Source organism: Drosophila sulfurigaster, chromosome 3 (assembly GCF_023558435.1).
Source record: "Drosophila sulfurigaster albostrigata strain 15112-1811.04 chromosome 3, ASM2355843v2, whole genome shotgun sequence".
NCBI classification, from domain to species: Eukaryota; Metazoa; Arthropoda; class Insecta; order Diptera; family Drosophilidae; genus Drosophila; species Drosophila sulfurigaster.
In genome coordinates, this window is record NC_084883.1 from 4,331,780 (window position 1) to 4,349,774 (window position 17,995).

Sequence of the window (17,995 nt, forward strand, 5' to 3'; positions counted from 1 at the left end):
AGTAAATCTCAATAATAGTATTTATAGGCAATCTGCCAAAGGATAACGACATTCATTGCGATGTCGGTGCTCATGTTGTATCCGGTCCTTGGGTTCATATCAAATAATCCCGCAATTTGAAGGCGTCGCACTCGATCCTGTCGTCGATACTGCCTTCGATTGACGGCCATTATAGCGATTGACAACTGAAGAAAAATATCTTTATAAGCTTTACAATCATATTACCACAAAAGGGATGATAGGCTTACCTGACGATGCATTGCTATGCAACAAATATCTGTATTTAAATCGAAGTCAATTGAGCCAAGAGTGAACCAGAGCTCTTCCATACTCGCCAATAGTTGTGACCATTGCCCACGATTTGTTCCAAAGATCGCGAAGATACTTAGAATATCCAAGTGGAATAGAATGTCCAGCATCATTAACAATATAAAAACCGGAAAATTAAAGATGTCGGATTCAGTGGAATAAACAATAAGATTGAATACGATTGTTATGTCGGACAGATAGCAAGCAAACAAATCAAGCAGGATGTGCCACTGGCAGACCTTCACCATTTCATGTATGACTCTATCCAGTCTCAAGCAGCGAAACCAGAGTTTGTGCCAGGCAGCAAACAGTTGCTGCTGATAAATCTTTCGATGTCTGTCACGTCGTTTGAGTAACCCACTTAGATCTTGTCGTAGGCCCTGCATCTCCTCCGACATAAAGCCGAGCACTTGATTGGTTAGGTTTATCAAATAATATATCCAGTAGTTTGCACACGTCAGTAGAACTTCCATGAAAACAAATGCCAGAGACAGCACTGTATATAAAGGAGCGAATGGTGTTCTCATCCCATGAAACCTATTGCACATAAATATACTGGTAGGTCCAAATAATTGAAAGAATAGCAACGAAAATCGAGAAACGGTCAGCAGAAGTTTCCACAGGTAGTCCCAGAATTGAACTCGTCCAGAAAGCCTTTTGCAATATATGTGTTGAAACATCATGAATCCATTTACTACGCGTAGCCATTTTGTAATGAGCAACCAAATGCAGAAGACCAGGTTCAATATGGAGACGGCCTTGGCTATCGCGACGATACTGTAAGCTATTGCCAATATGTCCAATTTCTGACACTCATAGTAATTAAGAACCAACATGTAAAAAATGCAAGGTAGGAGTAGCACGTAGACCATGTGCAACACAATGCAATAAATCAACATAGATCCTCTGTCCCTTTCAAAGAGTCCACTTCTCGGCTCATATCGAAAATTGCATAGGCCAACTATCCTACCTAGTCGGTAGAGAAAAGCAAGGAATACCATTGTCAACAATGGTATCGTGGTGACTAAATCTAGTTTTACTCCGTTTCAGTCGCACAACAACATGGCAACATGTTGCGGCAATTTATTGCAAAACGCTTGGGAATACTAAAGCTGCAATCAGTAAGATTTTAAAATAAGCAGCAATAACAATTTGGAATTAAATTGCAAAACAAAGAGACTTTTGTCGAGAGTACAAAACACCCTGTTCCATGTGGATAAAAGTTCTAATTGTTATAAATAATAAATTATTAACAAAATAAATTAATTAAAATTAATAATAATTTATACTTGATATAAAAAGTGACAAATAAAACTAGTATTACAATATTTAAAGGTTTCATATATATCATATGTATGTAGTTACGAACACTAATAAAATCAAGTAGAAAATTCGATATGGCTCGACTGTGAGTTACCCGCTACGTATTTTCAATAAAAGCAAAAAATCTGTTAAATACATTTCCTGGTTTATGTAAATATTTCTTTGAATATATTCAAATCCTCTATCTTAATAGTGCAATATTAAGATAAATATATAAAGTATAAAATTCATTTGAAATTTAAAGTTATTTGTATCCTTAAGCTACTAAGTCATCTACATGAAACAAATTGTTTATTTCCATTAGAGAAATATTAGACATAAAATTCTTTCAATAGTAGTATTTATAGAATATCTGCCAAAGGATAACGACATTCATTACAATGTTAACGGTTATTCTGTATCCAGTTCTAGGGTTCATATCAAATAATCCTGCAATTTGAAGACGACGCACTCGATGCTGTCGTCGATGCTGCCTTCGATTGATGGCAATGATGGCAAAGGAAATCTTAAAATTATATGACACTTGATAATTGTTACTAATTATTGATATTATAAACAATAATTAATTTTTTTGATTAATTAATTATCAAAATCAGTCCGTCTGTCCATCTAGATCTCAGATACTATAAGTGATAGAGATATCATTTGTTTTTTGAAAGCACTTGTTATGTTTGCAAGCAGATCAAGTTTGATAAAAATGTTTGCCGAGCCCACTTTTGAAGCTAAATAGTCTTTATAGTGTATATGATTCCTGAAAATTTGGTTGTGATAAGATAAAAATTGTAGAACTTATTTAAGAAATAATTTTATATGGACATACTGCCTACTACTACGGGTCTTAGTTGCTTTGGCTAACAATCTAGTATATTTTTTGCACTCTATGGTATGATTTGAATGATACTATATCAATATATCAAAAACATAGACTTTGGTATACTTCAGTATTTTCGCGGTACATTTATTTGGTATATTTTTGGAATAATACCATACAGTTGAATTTAAGAAAAGTTTTTGTAAAATAAAATACAAAGTCTTAAAAATTTAGTTTGATTATTTTATATATTTTTTCATTTGTGTAAAATTTGGTTTTTTTTTTTTAATTGAGACATTTTATTAATCTAACCTGTCGTTGCATTGCAATACAATATGTATCTATACTCGGATCGACGTCCAGGGCTCCAATAATGAGCCAGAGTTCTTCCATGTTCGACAAGAGAGATAGATATCCACTGCAATCGATTTATTCCAAAAATGGCAAATGTAGCTCATAAAATCCAAGTACAATAATATTGCAAGCAACACATAAGCCATCAAGCGGGGCAAATGAAAATGATCGGATTCCGTGGAATAAATGACAATACTGAATATATGTACCTGCAATGTCGGACAAATAGCAGGAAATCAAATTAAGAAGTATTTGTCATTGGCCGAAGTGCAGCAAATATTGGGTCAACCTATCCAGTATAAGTTCCATGAGAAGAATTGCCAACGACATCAGGACATAATAGAGAACGAATTGTGGTCTCTTTTCATGAAATTTGACGCACATGAATATGCTGGTAGGTCCAAATAGTTGCATGAATAGCAACACAAATCGTGAAGGGTCATCACATTTTTCCAACAGGAGATAAGTGCACAATGTCTTAGTTCTGTGCGATAAGTCTGGTGAAACACCATGAATCCGTTCATCGCATGTAGCCATTGTGTCTTTAACACCCAGACGCTGAAGAGGAGCATGTATAAGGAGACGACCTTGGCTATCGAGACGATAGTGTAGGCTATAGCCAACATTTCCAGCTTATGGCAATACAGCATCATGCCTAAAGCGCATGGTACTATCAGCATGTAGATGAAATGCAAAACAATATAAAAGATTTTCAGCGCTCCTTTGTCAAGCTTGAAGCGTCCTGTTTCCGGCTCATATCGAAAGTTGCATAGGCCAACTACCCGACTTAGTTTGAAAAGCACAAGAAATAATACCATTGCCAACAACGATTTCGTGGTAACTAAAAGGACTTAAGGGAATATTAACAGGACAATGAGTTCAGGAAGTGGGAATATTACGTGGCCCAGGAATGGAAGTTTCTTTTTAATGAGTTCTATGAAAAAATAGAATTTTTTAGTCGATCACTTAAAACCTAACTCTTTTATTTTTAACAAGTTGGGACAAAAATTTATGGAGCTGATAACATTTGAAAATTATGAATAAAGATCTATAAAGATTATTGAAATCGAATCGTTACAGGGAAAAACAAACAACTCCGGCCACAAAACCAATTCATATTTTGATTTAGACATGTCCGTTTGTTCATCCATAAAATTTGTATTTTAATAAATTTACATTTTTTATACCCGTTACCCGTAGGTTAGAAGGGTATTTTAACTTTGTGTCGGCAGGAAATGTATGTACGAGGTAGAAGGAGGCATCTCCGATCCTATAAAGTATTCTTGATAAGCGTCAACAGCCGAGACGATCTAGTCATGTCCGTTTGCCCGTATGAACACCTAGCTCTCAGAGACTATAAGAGATAGAGAGAGCGTAATTTTAAAGCTAAAGTCGCGAATTTTGATATATACAATAATAACTAAAATGATTGTGATTGTAAATGTGAGATACCCGCAACCAATTTTCAATAAAAGTAAAAGTTATCAAAATATACCAAATTAATATACCAAAAAATTCGAAAATTGTTGTATGCTATATTTGGTAAATCAACCAACCAAAGAAAATAGCATTCGACCGATTCGATTTTCTTGGCGGAAGTAGGAGTGAAGTACCATTGTTTTATTGTCTCGGCAATTAACGCTGATCACGAATGTATATACTTTTATATACTTTAGCTGGAGACATAAAGTTATAACCCTTCTAACCTATGTAAAAAGGAATATGAGACCCAGCATTTGACATATGTAGACTTATAGTATGTATAGTCTATGGGATGAAAAGCTATTATAATTTTATTATTCAAAAAAATATTAAGCTTAATATTTGAAAAATAATAATAATTATAATAATAATACGGTAATACATAATATATAAGTATCATTTGGAATTTAAGGTTCTAGATAAATTGTACAAATATTTTTAAGATACAAATTTTGTATTTTGATCCAAAAAACATTTTAATTAAATTAATTTCAATAGTAGTATTTATAGGCAATCTGCCATAGAATAACAACATTCATTATAATGTTGATACTCATTCTGTATCCGGTTCTTGGGGTCATATCAAATAGTCCCGCAATTTGAAGACGACGCACTCGATCCTGTCGTCGATGCTGCCTGCGATTAATGCCAATAATAGCAAATGAAATCTGCAAGAGAAAATATTTTAATAAATGTTAAAAATTATATACACGGCGACTCATTTCCTCTATAAACTCTGTTGAAGTCTTAACATTTAAAAAAGTTAAATTATTTAAGTGTTATGTTTTTCTAATGCTTCAAAATTACTTTGCTAGCCAAAAATTTGCTTTTAAATTTTTCCAATAAAGTCTTTAAATAACAATTTTTCTAATGTTATTACTTATACAAGTAATTAACAGTAATTTTATCTTTATTATTTTTTTAACAATTGCCCGGAATATTTAAGAAACTAAATTTCAAGTTTGTTGTATACAAAATGTATAATATAGTGGTTAGAGTATAGTTTTTTATTTGTTTTAGAAATAGTATTACTCCACGTTTGGGCGTAAGAAAGTCAACTTAAATTTTCTTTTGCTAATAAATAAATGGTTTTTGTGAAATACAAAAATAAATGAATTTTGTATTATCTTATCACATGTCAAATTCACTTTACTTTTCGCTATTTTTTCATGTTCTTTGAAAAGTGAGACACTTTTTTAATCTCACCAGACGTTGCAATGCGATATAGTAATTATCTGTAATCGGATCGAGGTCCAGGGCTCCAAGAGTGAACCAGAGTTCTTCCATGTTCGCCAAGAGATAGGACCACTGCAGTCGATTTATTCCAAAAATGGCAAAGTAGCTCATAAAATCCGAGTGGAATAATATTCCAAGCAACACATACGCCATCAAACGAGGCAAATGAAAATTATCGGATTCCGTGGAATAAATGACAATATTGAATATAATCGTAATCACCGATAAATAGCAGGAAAACAAGTTAAGAAGTATCTGCCACTGGCTGAAATGCAGCAAATATTGGGTCAACCTATCCAGCTGCATGCAGCGACTCCACAGTTTATGCCAGTTAAGATAGAGTTGCTTTTCATAAATATTCCGATGATTGTCTTGTCGGTGGGGCAACCCGTTCAAGTCCTGGCGTAGTTTCTGGATCTCCAAAGACATACAGCCGATAACTCGATTGCTGAGAGTGATCAGAAAATACATCCAATAGCTTGCAAAAGTTAGTACAAATTCCATGTGAAATATTGCCAACGATAGCAGAACATACAAGGGATCGAATTGTGCTCTCAATCCATCAAATTTGTCGCACCAGAATACGCTGGTTCGTCCAAATAGTTGTTTGAACAGCAATACAAATCGAGAAAGAGTCATAAGAATTTTCCACCAGGACATGAATCTGGAATCCATAAGCTGTCTTTGATATGTCCGCTGGAACAGCATGAATCCGTTTATCGAGTGCAGCCATTGTGTGTTGAATACCCAGAAGCTACAGATTAGCATGAGTGTGGAGACGCATTTGGCTATCGAGACGATATTGTAAGCCGTTGCCAATATGTTCAGCTTTTCGCATTCATAGTGACTGAGCAGCATCATGCTTAAGCAACATGGCGCTAACAGCACATAGATGACGTGCAGTAGAATAGAGTAGATCTGCATAGGTCCTTTGCCCCGTTCGAAGCGTCCTGTTTCCGAAACATATCGAAAGTTGCCTAGACCAACAGCGCGACTTAATCGAAAAAGCACAAAAAATAATACCATTGCCCACAACGTTTTCGTGGTGACTAAATCATCGTAGAGCAGCAATAACTTGCAACATGTTGTTCGTAATTACTTGACCTAAAAGTACCTCAGGGAATATTCACATAACAATCACTTTAGGGAGTGTGAATATTAAGTCAGCTGTCCGTGTAATGAAAGCTTAAAGGATATTTCAAAGCCGATACTTCAGAACCTAAAACCAGTAGACTGATAAACATACATACATATGTAATATAACTTTAAAGAGGTATATTCAGACAAATCTGTATAGTTCTCCATTGTTATATTGCTGTAAGATTGTATTTGTGTATTTAGAGGTCGTTAACATATTTTCTTTCCACTCTTAAATAAAAATAGTTGATTAATTTATTTGATGTCTTAAAATATTTTAAGAATGTTATATTGTAATTAAAATATATGTGAGCTATTTTAAACATATAATTATTAATGGTTAAAGAATATATTTGAAATGCTTGGCATAATTGAAAGATAATACTTATGTACTTCTACCAGGTATATATAATAAGATCAGATCATGAAGAGCATGTCTTTATATGCATTCGATATCGAATCGATAACTTTTACTAAAGGGTAATCGCCATAATCAATTACGGTTTAGGGCATCTTCAAGACAATCCAAGGAACTTTACCGTGATATCTATAAAAGTAATAGTCGTATCCCAGTTTTCCCAGAATGAGAAGAATGAGGCTGGCAAAGATGCAGTTAAGTAAATCGATGGGATGCATAAACCATTCATCGACAGGATCTACATTGCACATATCCTCGCGGGTGAGAGATAGCACCTTGGCATGACGCAACTCGTCGCCATTGGAGTAGGTGCAGGTGACGTTATACGCGTCTGGAACAATATCAATGTACTTGGTCAACAGTTGACGAAGTCGCATGCCAAATTTACAAGTGCAATGCCAAGGATTCTTGCTGAATAGCAGTCGAGCCCCATGCGGGTTGTCCTCGAGGGCATTGTCTAAGGCATAGACCTGAAATTTGCGCAAGAGATTCCCATGCAGATTGAGCATTCGGAAGTTTTGCAGCCAATAGGTGTCCTCCAGTATATCGATGCTCGAGATGCGATTGTTGCTCAACTGCATGTCTACCACATCTCTGTAATGCGGATTGTCGCGCAGAGGACTCACATCGCTGATCTGTAATGCAATTATAATTGAAATACTACAGTTTATTTATTTATTATATATCATATTATATTATATTATTATGATCTATCATAAGTAGATTAATTGACTAAAGCTCAGCTATAAAATTTGAAACTCTTAATTTTTTTTTTTATATTCTAGAACTATATTTGTAGTCTGATACCGAAAAAATACTAAAATATATATTTATGATACTAAAGTATACTAGAGAGCGATAGACGAGTGTGTCTTGTACCAATTAAAAAAATAAAAACAAAAGAAGGCGATATTATCGCTAATACTAAATATACTAAATGCCATGTATATTTAGTATATCGGTATACTATTCCATTAAAAATATATTAAACAGGTAAGAAAGTTACAGTCGAGTGTGTTCGACTGTGAGATACCCGCTATCCATTTTTAATAAAGGCAAAATACTGCGGTATTATTTTCAAAAAATACCGAAAATACTAAAAATACTAAAAATATACCAAATGGTATGTTTGGTATATCGATATAGTACACCATTCAAAATATACCATAGACGGCACAATGGACCAGATTCTCGGCCAAAGCAACTAAGACCCCTAGTAAGTAGGCGTTTTTGCCCGTACAAAAGTATTTCTTTAATAACTTTGACAATTTTTATCTGATCGCAACCAAATTTTCAGGAATCATAACTACTATAGTAGTTATTATATATACCAAAAACTCTAGCTTTAAAATTACGCTTGTTATTCGATTTTTTTTATTTGCGGGGGCAGAAGTTAGCGTGGCAAAAATTTGAAACAAACTTGATCTGCGTGCAAACATAACAAATGATGTCGAAAAAAATTATAGCTCTATCTCTTATAGTCTCTGAGATCCAGAGTTTCACACGGACGGACGGACAGACACACAGACGGACATGGCTAGATCGTCTCGGCTGTTGACGCTGATCAAGAATATATATACTTTATAGGGTCGGAGATGTCTCCTTCTACCTGTTACATACATTTCCTGCCGGCACATAATACCCTTCTACCCTATGGGTAGCGGGTATAAATATATGGAGTGAAAAATACACCACAAGCATTTCAGACCCGAAGAGTTAAGTTAAGTTGTTCAATAACTTCTAATATTTGTACTTACTAGATTATCATTAATGTACAATGAGGATGTGTTCACGGGCAGATAGGATGGCAAGCGGTTGAACTGCAGATTGGAGCAGATGATCGTGTAGTGAGGTGTGTATGTCTTATGCATGTAGGTCATCAGGCAGGTGCAGTTCCGCAGTTCCTCATGAGATTCGCACTCTTTTCTTACTGTCTGCAATGCACTTTAATCGTATTGAACTCAAGCTACATTTGGTAGCATACTTACCACTTTATAGTGCATGACGAGCATCATTTGCAGCTCCTTGTACTTGCCATCGGTGCATATGAGTTCGTCTCTGTCTGCAACCAGACGACCCTTATCAGGTTGCAGTAACAACCACTTGAAGTTGCGGGTGCAGTTCCATGGATTGCCGGCCAGATAGAGCTGCTGGAATGTGTGCGGCAAGATCAGTGGTCCCTCCAGTTGAATCAGTTGATTCCAGCGCAAATCCAATATCTTCAATGTGTGCAGACGCTTGAAAGTGCGCGACGAAATGTGCGTGAGATTCGTCCAGGAAATGTTGATGGCCTGCAGATGAAACATTTCCGGAAAGTCGAAAGTCAACTCCGTAAAGTCGCCATACTCGATGGTCAGCGAACGCAGCTGGGGAAATCGTTGCAACTCGCCGAGTCGATTAAATGCCGCTTGTGGCAGGCCGCAGAGAAGCAGTTGCCTGACGGGCAACAGTTTGCCATGCTTGGAGCTACAAGAAATGAAGGAGTTGTTGAGAAAAGCTTACATTATTATCTAGCGCGTATTCGCAAGTGTTCAAAGAAAAATGTTAATAAAAATTAAAATGTAGATGACATGGAATTTGAGTATGCGGCAACCTTTTAAATCTTATAAAAATTACATATTCGAAAGTCATGAAGAGTAAACCGCGATCGAAACAATAAATGGCATTTATTTTTATACCCATAGGGTAAAGGGTATTATAATATTATAACTTTGAGCCTGTAGAAAATGTAAGTAAGAGGCAGAAGAAGCCATTAGCGGCCTTATAAAGTATATACTATTATATATTTGTTGTAGTTGCACGCAGATCAAGCTTGTTTCAAATATTTCCCATGCTTGCCCGAAAATCAACATAAATTCGAAAAGCTAGAACGGAAATTTTTGGTGCACTTTGGCATTCTTACTTGTTTATATTTTCGTAAGTGAAATATACATTAAAAACTAGTAAGAAAGCAACAGTCGAGTGTGCTGCGAGATACCCGCTATTCATTTTCGATAAAATCAAAATATTTTTAAAATATACCAAAATAATATACCGGACAATTCAAAAATTTACCAAATGCTTTATTTGGTATTTCGATCTACATAGATTACAAAAATATATCAGATATATCAACTAAAAAATTGGTGCTTAAAAATTTAGACCCCCAAAGCGACATCTCTTCTTGAGGCATTCGCATGCCTCATTTTATGTGATTATGTAGGAATCTTCTATAAAGCCAACTAAGAGCAACACATTTCGCCCTTTTCAAAACAAAAAAAAATGTGTAAGTCTAGATTTAATCTTAATCAATTTTAGTGCCAATCTAATTTTGTTGTAATTCAACAAATTCAATACTCATAAAAGTTTTGTATTTTTTTTGGTTTAATTGGGATAGTCAATTTCTTTTCTTTTTGTTTTCACTTACTTGAGCCTCTGTAGATTGTTCATTCCGCCATGGCAACGGATTAATCCCGGCTGCGCCAACCGCGAGCAATTTCCATCTGCCGCCACAGGCTCATTTTCCCAGTTTGCACAGCTGTTAGAGACTCGCTTTGGAATGATTTGAGATGTGCTTGTGTCGGAGATGGGAGTTGTAAGTGTCAATGACTGCTGTCCAGCATCCAAATCCGCATTCGCCACGCCAACCGCAAAGCTGTACAAAGAGACGTATGAGTAATTTTCCAAAATATAAGCTACTGTTGATCTGCGCAATTAGAGCAGCATTTAGCTGACTTTATTTGCGGCCAAATCTATTTTTGGGCAAAGAGAGTTGGCTTAGGTGTGTGGTAATCAGTATTTGAGGTAGTCTGTACTAGGGGAACAATGAAAGAGTTAGACAGATGATAGCACTGAATGTTTATGGCGCTGTTCTGGCTACGTTTTATGGCAAACAGTCAGACAGACACAGGGACAAAACTTTAATTATTTATTCTCTTTTTTTTTTATATGGCATATGATTACGATAAGCAGTTGTCAGTTGTCGTCAGTGAATTCAGTTTATTTGATTGTGCTACTCTTTATTTATTTATTTTTTTGAGTGGCTGAAATTCGACAGCATTTGACGCGTGTCGAAAAAAATAATTGCCTTGTGTCGCTGTTTGGCACTTCGAGTCAATCCGATTTGACAAATACATAAATAGCTATATAGATGAGTAGCTTGGAGTGTAAATAACTGGAAGCTCAGACAGTAGCACAGGGCTAAGGTACTAAGTGAGAATACCAACAAAACGAAGCTCGACTCTGGCAGCCATATCACATGATGATGACGATGGCGACCACAACGATAATAATGATGAAGCCACTTAGCACATAGCTAGATCAATTTGTGACATGTAGAGAATTGGAATCAGAATCAGAATAGAGAAAACAAAGCCGACACAATTGAGAAACGATTGACAAGCAAGTCATACAATTCAATAAATACGATTCGTGGAAGGAAAGTGGCTTTATTTAGGTAACAATAATTCTGAATTTAAATAAAATTTAAATAAAATTAAATGGGCTTTTTTTCATATACAACAATTAATTTCAGATACTATATATCGAAATAAAAGATATTCGGAATTGCAAGTACATTTGAATCAAGTTAATCTTTGCACTTTTCCTGGCCAATATTTGCCATTAAAATTTAAACATTTACGACTTGTGCGCAATACATTTTTGTTGGCCTCTGAATATTATTTAGTTGCAATTAGCAACTTTTCGTCGTATGTTTTCTGGCTCAAGTGTTAAAATTAACAACATTCAAATAGAAAACAAAAAGCGAAAAAACGAACACAAATTAATATGCACGAAAATATTTATTTTCAAATTTACAAAATTGCTAGCACTAAGTTATTCAATAATATTAGTCTTTTTTTTATCTGAAAGACCAGATTGTGAAGAATAAATATTTATTCACATGGCGTATGAGTGTTATTTCGTTGACTAGCAAAGCTGTGAGTACAATTCCAAATTACTAAAGCAAAACGTGCCACACAACTGAACTAAATTATGGCCAAAACTAGTAACAAAATCAATCACTTATTTATTAAGATCTAAAGTTAGTTTATGGTCGATTTATTATGACTGAAATCTTTAGGAAATTTAACAACTTTTAATTACTGCATTAAAAAACTTTCTCAATTTTGGATATTTCTAATTTCTAAAAATCTGAAATTTCTGGTAAATGTAATTTTGAAATTAGTATAAAAAAATTGTAAAAAAAAACATATTAAAGAAGTATATTATGATGATTCTGATTATTTATAATATACTTTTTAATATTTAAAAAACAAATGAAACCAATTATTGCCAATAACTTCAAATATTTTAACATTAATTTCTAGAATACCAATATCAATTCTATTTTGTAAACTTTTACAGTACTATAATATTTAAATAAATCTAAACTAATTGAAAAGGTAAATGACAGCACTTGCCGCTCTTTCATTGGAAGCAGAGTATATTTGTTCTATTATTTTCCGTCAATCGATAGTTGATAATAAAGCAATCAAGAACCGGTAAATCTATTTCTTCTTTTGCGTTTTGCGTGTTCTCTCATTTATCTCTTCCTCTATTTTCTGTCCCCCACTCGAATTTGCTTATCAACTTGGTAATAATAACAATAAATTTAGAGCTCGAAGTGCAGGTTTTTTTTGTTGCAAAAAAATAACGAAGAATTTTGCTGACTTCTTGCAGTAAAAAAGTATCACGGTAGTTATGTGACATGTGTTCACGTAAATTTTGTTATGTGTATATGATAAATATAAATCACACAGAGAGATAATCTTGGCAAACACATCAAATTTTATCTGCAATGAAATTGAAATTGAAATTTCACAACAATCTTGTGTCACAGATGACGGTTTGAATATAGTAAGACGAGAAGAGACTCTAAAAACAAGCTTTGTTAGTTCACTGAAGCAAGAAATTACTGCAATTAGTAAGTAACGTAATATGAGCAGAGAGTTGTCAAAAAGATTAAAAAAATAGATTATTTCTGGCTACCGCAATGCTTGATGATGCTTTAAACACCTACACAAATTGTATTTAATTTTCTAGGGTATAAAGCTGAGTCTTAAGCTTGTTATATTTTACTAAAAACTTGGTTAAGCCATAAAAAAATTAAATGAAATTTAGTAATATTTACATAATTTTAGATGGTGATCAAACCAGAAACGGTTTCTTTTTAATTCATTTCATACCAAGGGTCAAAGATACATATATTTACTTTATTACACATATGGCAAAATCCCAAAATGTTATTGGGGTAGTCAGAGATTTCGAGTTAAGCCCAAATAATATATGCACATATTTTTCGTAGTACTATGCGCAAACATAACTTGGCTCTCACGATAAGCCAATTTGAGGCTTTTTATTGTTGTGCTTTGATAAAAAAGCGAACAGATTGATTTATGAATGAGTTAAGTATTGACAGTGGAACAAATCGGTTGGGGTTTGTCCGCATTAATAGGATAGGATAGGATAGGGTATTGTTATGAGTAGGAGAGACAGATGTAGCCTCTCGATGATAACGAAGCACTCAACGCATCCAAATATTGCGTATACGTTCCGTATACGTAATCTAGGCGCACCAAATTTAAACTTCATGGTTGATAAACAATAAAAAAAGTACGGAAAAAACGTTTACTGTTTTTTTGATTAATTTTTTGCGCACCTTCCGAAAATAGCCAACAGCAAGCAGAGAGAACTCACAAATGAATTTCCATTAATAAATACACTTCTTCGATGATAGCTCATTGCCATTCTGAGCGAAAACAACAATCACGGCGCACTATTAATAGCTAAGCAATTTCCGAGTGTTTGTCAGGTTTCTGGATCACATTTGGCTTTTGTTTTGAGTTTTCATACGATGTTGTAATAGTATTGTTGAGAGCATCGATCAGCACCGGCAACTAAACACACACACTTGCTTTGCCTTTGCTTTGTGATACATATTCTTGTTGTTATGATTATGATTTGGAATATTATTATTTTTGTTGCCGACTCTTGCTGTGTTTTAATTACATACAATATATATGCACATATTTTTTCTGTTTTATTTCACATTTTTTGTATTTATATTTTTTTACTCGATTTAATAGCTTTGCATCCGTATCTCCCGGCGGTCTGTGCTACTTTTCTCGCGTTTGAAGTTCAAATGAGGCGCAACTGCGAAGCGCTGTCATGTTTTTGGCGGCTTCCGAAGATCGCACACTCAAATCAGCTGACCAGCTGTTATTCGCTGTTGTGCGTGTGAGCCAAGAGAACATTGTTGTCAGCGGGAACAGCTGTTTGTATGCAAGATTTAGACTCTCTCGCTCTCTAATTTTCTCTCTCTGATCAGCATCAACAACGGAGCGGTGTGTGCGCTATTTAGGACAGCTAGAAAATGTTCGACCATTGATCGCTTCGACGACGCACGCATTCAAATCGTTTTCATTTTGCATTTAACAATAAAAACTGAACTCAACATGGAGCTTGATTGCTCATAGTTGTGATTTGAAAAGATTTTATGCCACGTTGTGTGTCGATAGTTGAAATTTATACAATTGCAAACGTTGTTGAATCAAGTATCTTTTGTATTTGTACATCGAAGTAAAGCCCCATACATACATGGTACATGTATAACTAAAGAATATAGTTAACAAAAACTTGTGCTCCACATACATTCATATATAAATATACACCGACATGGACATCGATATTTTAGGTTTTGACTATAATTTAGCATAGTGCTTAATTGTCTAATTAGTAATTTGTGTTTTGGTTTCGAGTACTAATATATATATATAGTTATGTATACATATATATTGACATATATTGTATATGCATATGTTTAGGTAGATTTGTGTGTGTTGCTGCGAGGCAGTTTCAAATTCTTGAGCTTAGTTGGACCATTTAAAATGCGTTCATATGGCTTTGACTTAATGTGTAAGCTCGACGCTTTGTGCACCATAACATTAACAACATTATAGAGCTGAAGGTACAAACTTTCTGCCTAGCCTCTTGGGCAGATTCATTTTGGTATAACATTCACAAGAGTTTATTAATCCAACGTTAAAAATCGGTCTAAGCGTCACCATCTTTTGTTGGCGTTGTGCTGCCATTGTCGGCAGTTGCCTGGACTTTCTCGTTGGTCTCGGCCTGCTTTTGTTTCTCATAGGTGCGTACATCCTCCAGCGTCATGCCGTGCCACTCGTCGATCCAAGCAAAGGCCTGGCGATGGCCCAGCAGCAGAATATCGCGTATTCCACGCTGTATAAAATCTTCCACTTTGGTCTGCAGACCCCAGACCTCAAAGCTGGCATTCACTACCTTATAGGAACACATGATTGGCGTGTCAGTTTCACGCCAGCCCTCAATAAGTGGACCGCGATCTAAAACAAACGGGGTTTAATTACTATACTTTTAGTTGCAGTGGAATTTTAATTGAACTTACTTGTCTTTAAGGACTTGAAGAACTTGGGATCCTCTTCGCGTTTGTAATGCTTGCCATTGAGTTCATCAAATGCAATGTCCACATGATCAACTGTGCGCACTTTTATATCCTCCTCACTGAGATCCAGACACTGTAAATGATAATACTAACATTTAGCTAATTCAGTTAACTTATAAGATACGATATATTTACGTTTTCAGTGGTGCCACTGTTGTTCTCATATTTTGTCTTGATTAACACATTTAATTTGGGTATGAAGGAGCACTATGTATAGAAAAGAGGTAAAGTTAACTGGTTAATAATTGGTTATCAAAACGTTAAGAGCAATTGAGATAATTACCGTATATTCTGCCCGAGTGCACACACACACACACATTCGTATCCGGTTGATGGATGACCATGAAAGTATTATGAAAGGAAATTTAAAACAAAATCAGTACACGATTTGTTTTTGTTTCATTCGCAACTATTTTTAGCTTTTCGCTTCAGAAGGTATCATCGAAAAATCTAGTGGAGAAATCGCAATCGCAGTGCCAAATTAAATTTCAAAAAATTGACGATGCGTTTATGGCTTGCAATTGGCTTAATTGCCACACTAAACAGAAACAAAACAACATTAGCCAGGTAAATCCCAGACACAGCATCTGAGAGGCCATAAAATTGCCAAAATTTACGATCAGAAATTGTGCAAATAATATTTAACATATTTATATTTGATTGCTTATGCTTTAAAAGCTATAAAAATTCAAAAATCTATAAAAAACAGATACAATTGTTATTCCAACAAATGATACTAAACTATTAAAGTTTCCTAAATAAGCAAACGTTATACATCAAATTAGGCAATATCAAAGAGTGGATTTTAGATATAAGAGAAGAAAAAAAGAATTCTATATTCTTTGCTATCTAGTTGCCAAGTCAAAGACAGTGTCATCATAAAAATGGAATGAAACCAAAGTCATAATCATGACCATTTGATGGAGTGATAATCAATTTGCTTATCAATTGCTGGCCAACAAATCATCGAACTGACAGTACTTGGAATTAAGCTCGTGTGAGCCGTAACATTTGTGAGCATTTTACAAACTTCAAAAGCTCAGTTACATTCAATTAAACGAAGCTATACTATCACGCATGGCAGTCTCTTATCATAGTTAATCACTGGAACTGTGACGTATGTTAGTTGGTGGCATGACAAATGCGGCAGTTGGATATGTGTATGCTTATCGGAGATATCACGAAATAGAGGCCAAATACCGACCAGTGGTTTCACAGATTGTTCGATGGCCATATGGCAAGGTAGCCTATCATTTAGACCAGCCCAGCAGGTGGGTGTCTGCTTAGTAAATAATTGAGGCTTGTCTTTCGAAAATAAACCCAGCTGGATAGCGTATTTATTAAAAATAGCTAAGCACGACATGCTGGGGGAGTCGCCTCACCTGTCAGAGTGTAGGGATAATAATTCCATGATTTTTCAATCACATAGAAAACGCGAGGACAAATCGCTTGTATCCAGTAGGGAAGGCGACTGAAAAAGAGAGAGGGAGAGAGAGAATGCGCATTAGCTAAGTATCAACTTATGTGTTGACAACGACGGTGAATACTCTTACCTGGACAGGTGTATGCGTTTTTCTGTATACTGTCCCTTGCCATGCACGGGATCCTCACAGGGCTTGTTCTCCATCACCTCAACCCCCTCGCCTTCGTCGGACTGTTCAAGACTGTGGCGCGCAATCATATACAGCTGTCCAATTTTATACTAAGCATCAAGTGTTGAATGAGTGTTAGGATGAATGGATAGGAAAATTGAGTGACACCGTTGTTTATGGCTAGTTCTCACCTCATCCACAGTGAGCGGCATGCAAACACGATATTCCTTAATTAATACCATCTCGCGAATTGATAATTTTGTAAAATATAAATAAACGAAACTTCAAGTTACGCAAAGAACGAAACACGAGCGAGTCGCAACAGAAGCAACAACAAAAACTAATGCTTTTAAAAATCAATCGACGTGTCTATCGATTGGCTTCTCGATGAATGGGTTGCAAAGCAAAACTCGAAATAACAAAGGTATTCCCTTGATAACCAGTGTTATTTATATATTTTTTTGTTTTTTTATGGATTTAAGTTTTTCTTAGTAGGACGTCCTCTGAAACGAAAATGATGTAGTTTTTATTTGACATTTTTAAGCTGTTGGCAGATACAATTAAGTGTCATACTTGTTTTTGGTATTATTAATTTAAAATAAATAATATTTCAATTATGACAAAAAGTATCTATTTCTGTTTCATTATTTTTTTTCTGGGAGTAGTGTGACTAACAAGTGTATATTATATTATTGTATATAGCAGCCAACTCAAAAAACTAAAAAAAAATTAACTTTAAATATAATTTTTATTTTGAATTCGTATACGGGAATTTTTTATCTTCCCAAACTTGAAACAGTCGAGTGGTAAATTTTGGTATATTTTCAAGTGTTGCTTTAAAAATAAACGAGATTGTACAATAAAAACCTAAT

The 17,995-nt window shown here is 35.0% G+C and overlaps 2 protein-coding genes and 1 long non-coding RNA gene across 4 annotated transcripts; 1 reads left to right on the forward strand and 2 right to left on the reverse strand.

Annotated features, from left to right (window-relative positions):
* Positions 1 to 6,982: 6,982 nt before the first annotated feature.
* Positions 6,983 to 14,463, reverse strand: LOC133840355 (protein singed wings 2). Of its 2 annotated transcripts, XM_062272140.1 has the most exons (6): positions 13,711 to 14,463; positions 10,477 to 10,704; positions 9,059 to 9,536; positions 8,828 to 9,004; positions 7,459 to 7,705; positions 6,983 to 7,401 (listed from the first exon to the last, which is right to left on the reverse strand). In XM_062272140.1, the coding sequence occupies exons 1-6, from the start codon at positions 13,797 to 13,799 to the stop codon at positions 7,157 to 7,159; spliced, it is 1,464 nt and encodes a 487-aa protein (XP_062128124.1). In that variant the 5' UTR covers positions 13,800 to 14,463; the 3' UTR covers positions 6,983 to 7,156. The 2 variants fall into 2 exon arrangements, with proteins under 2 accessions (XP_062128124.1, XP_062128123.1); XM_062272139.1 differs by having other exon boundaries at positions 6,983 to 7,705.
* Positions 14,464 to 14,593: 130 nt separating this feature from the next.
* On the reverse strand, positions 14,594 to 17,452 carry LOC133840359 (cytoplasmic phosphatidylinositol transfer protein 1). The gene is made up of 7 exons (XM_062272145.1): positions 17,315 to 17,452; positions 17,085 to 17,233; positions 16,914 to 17,002; positions 15,815 to 15,822; positions 15,667 to 15,738; positions 15,475 to 15,604; positions 14,594 to 15,412 (listed from the first exon to the last, which is right to left on the reverse strand). Exons 1-7 carry the CDS (start codon positions 17,363 to 17,365, stop codon positions 15,105 to 15,107), a joined length of 807 nt encoding a protein of 268 aa, XP_062128129.1. The 5' UTR covers positions 17,366 to 17,452; the 3' UTR covers positions 14,594 to 15,104.
* LOC133840360 (uncharacterized) lies at positions 15,667 to 17,517 on the forward strand. Its single transcript, XR_009894180.1, has 2 exons — positions 15,667 to 15,755; positions 16,923 to 17,517. It is a non-coding gene; the product is annotated as an uncharacterized LOC133840360 (long non-coding RNA).
* The last annotated feature ends 478 nt before the right edge of the window (positions 17,518 to 17,995 follow it).

Bases quoted from the DNA above. Each gene is read 5' to 3' on its own strand.
- LOC133840355 (XM_062272139.1), bottom strand. From the start codon at position 13,799: ATGGCAATGAGCTATCATCGAAGAAGTGTATTTATTAATGGAAATTCA. The intron at 9,005-9,058 runs GTAAGTATGCTA...AGTGCATTGCAG, and splicing joins TCGTCATGCACTATAAAGTG to ACAGTAAGAAAAGAGTGCGA. The intron at 7,706-8,827 runs GTAAGTACAAAT...ATTGCATTACAG, and splicing joins TGTACATTAATGATAATCTA to ATCAGCGATGTGAGTCCTCT.
- LOC133840359 (XM_062272145.1), bottom strand. From the start codon at position 17,365: ATGGTATTAATTAAGGAATATCGTGTTTGCATGCCGCTCACTGTGGAT. The intron at 17,003-17,084 runs GTAAGAGTATTC...TCTCTTTTTCAG, and splicing joins AAACGCATACACCTGTCCAG to TCGCCTTCCCTACTGGATAC. The intron at 15,413-15,474 runs GTAAGTTCAATT...CGTTTGTTTTAG, and splicing joins CTTCAAGTCCTTAAAGACAA to ATCGCGGTCCACTTATTGAG.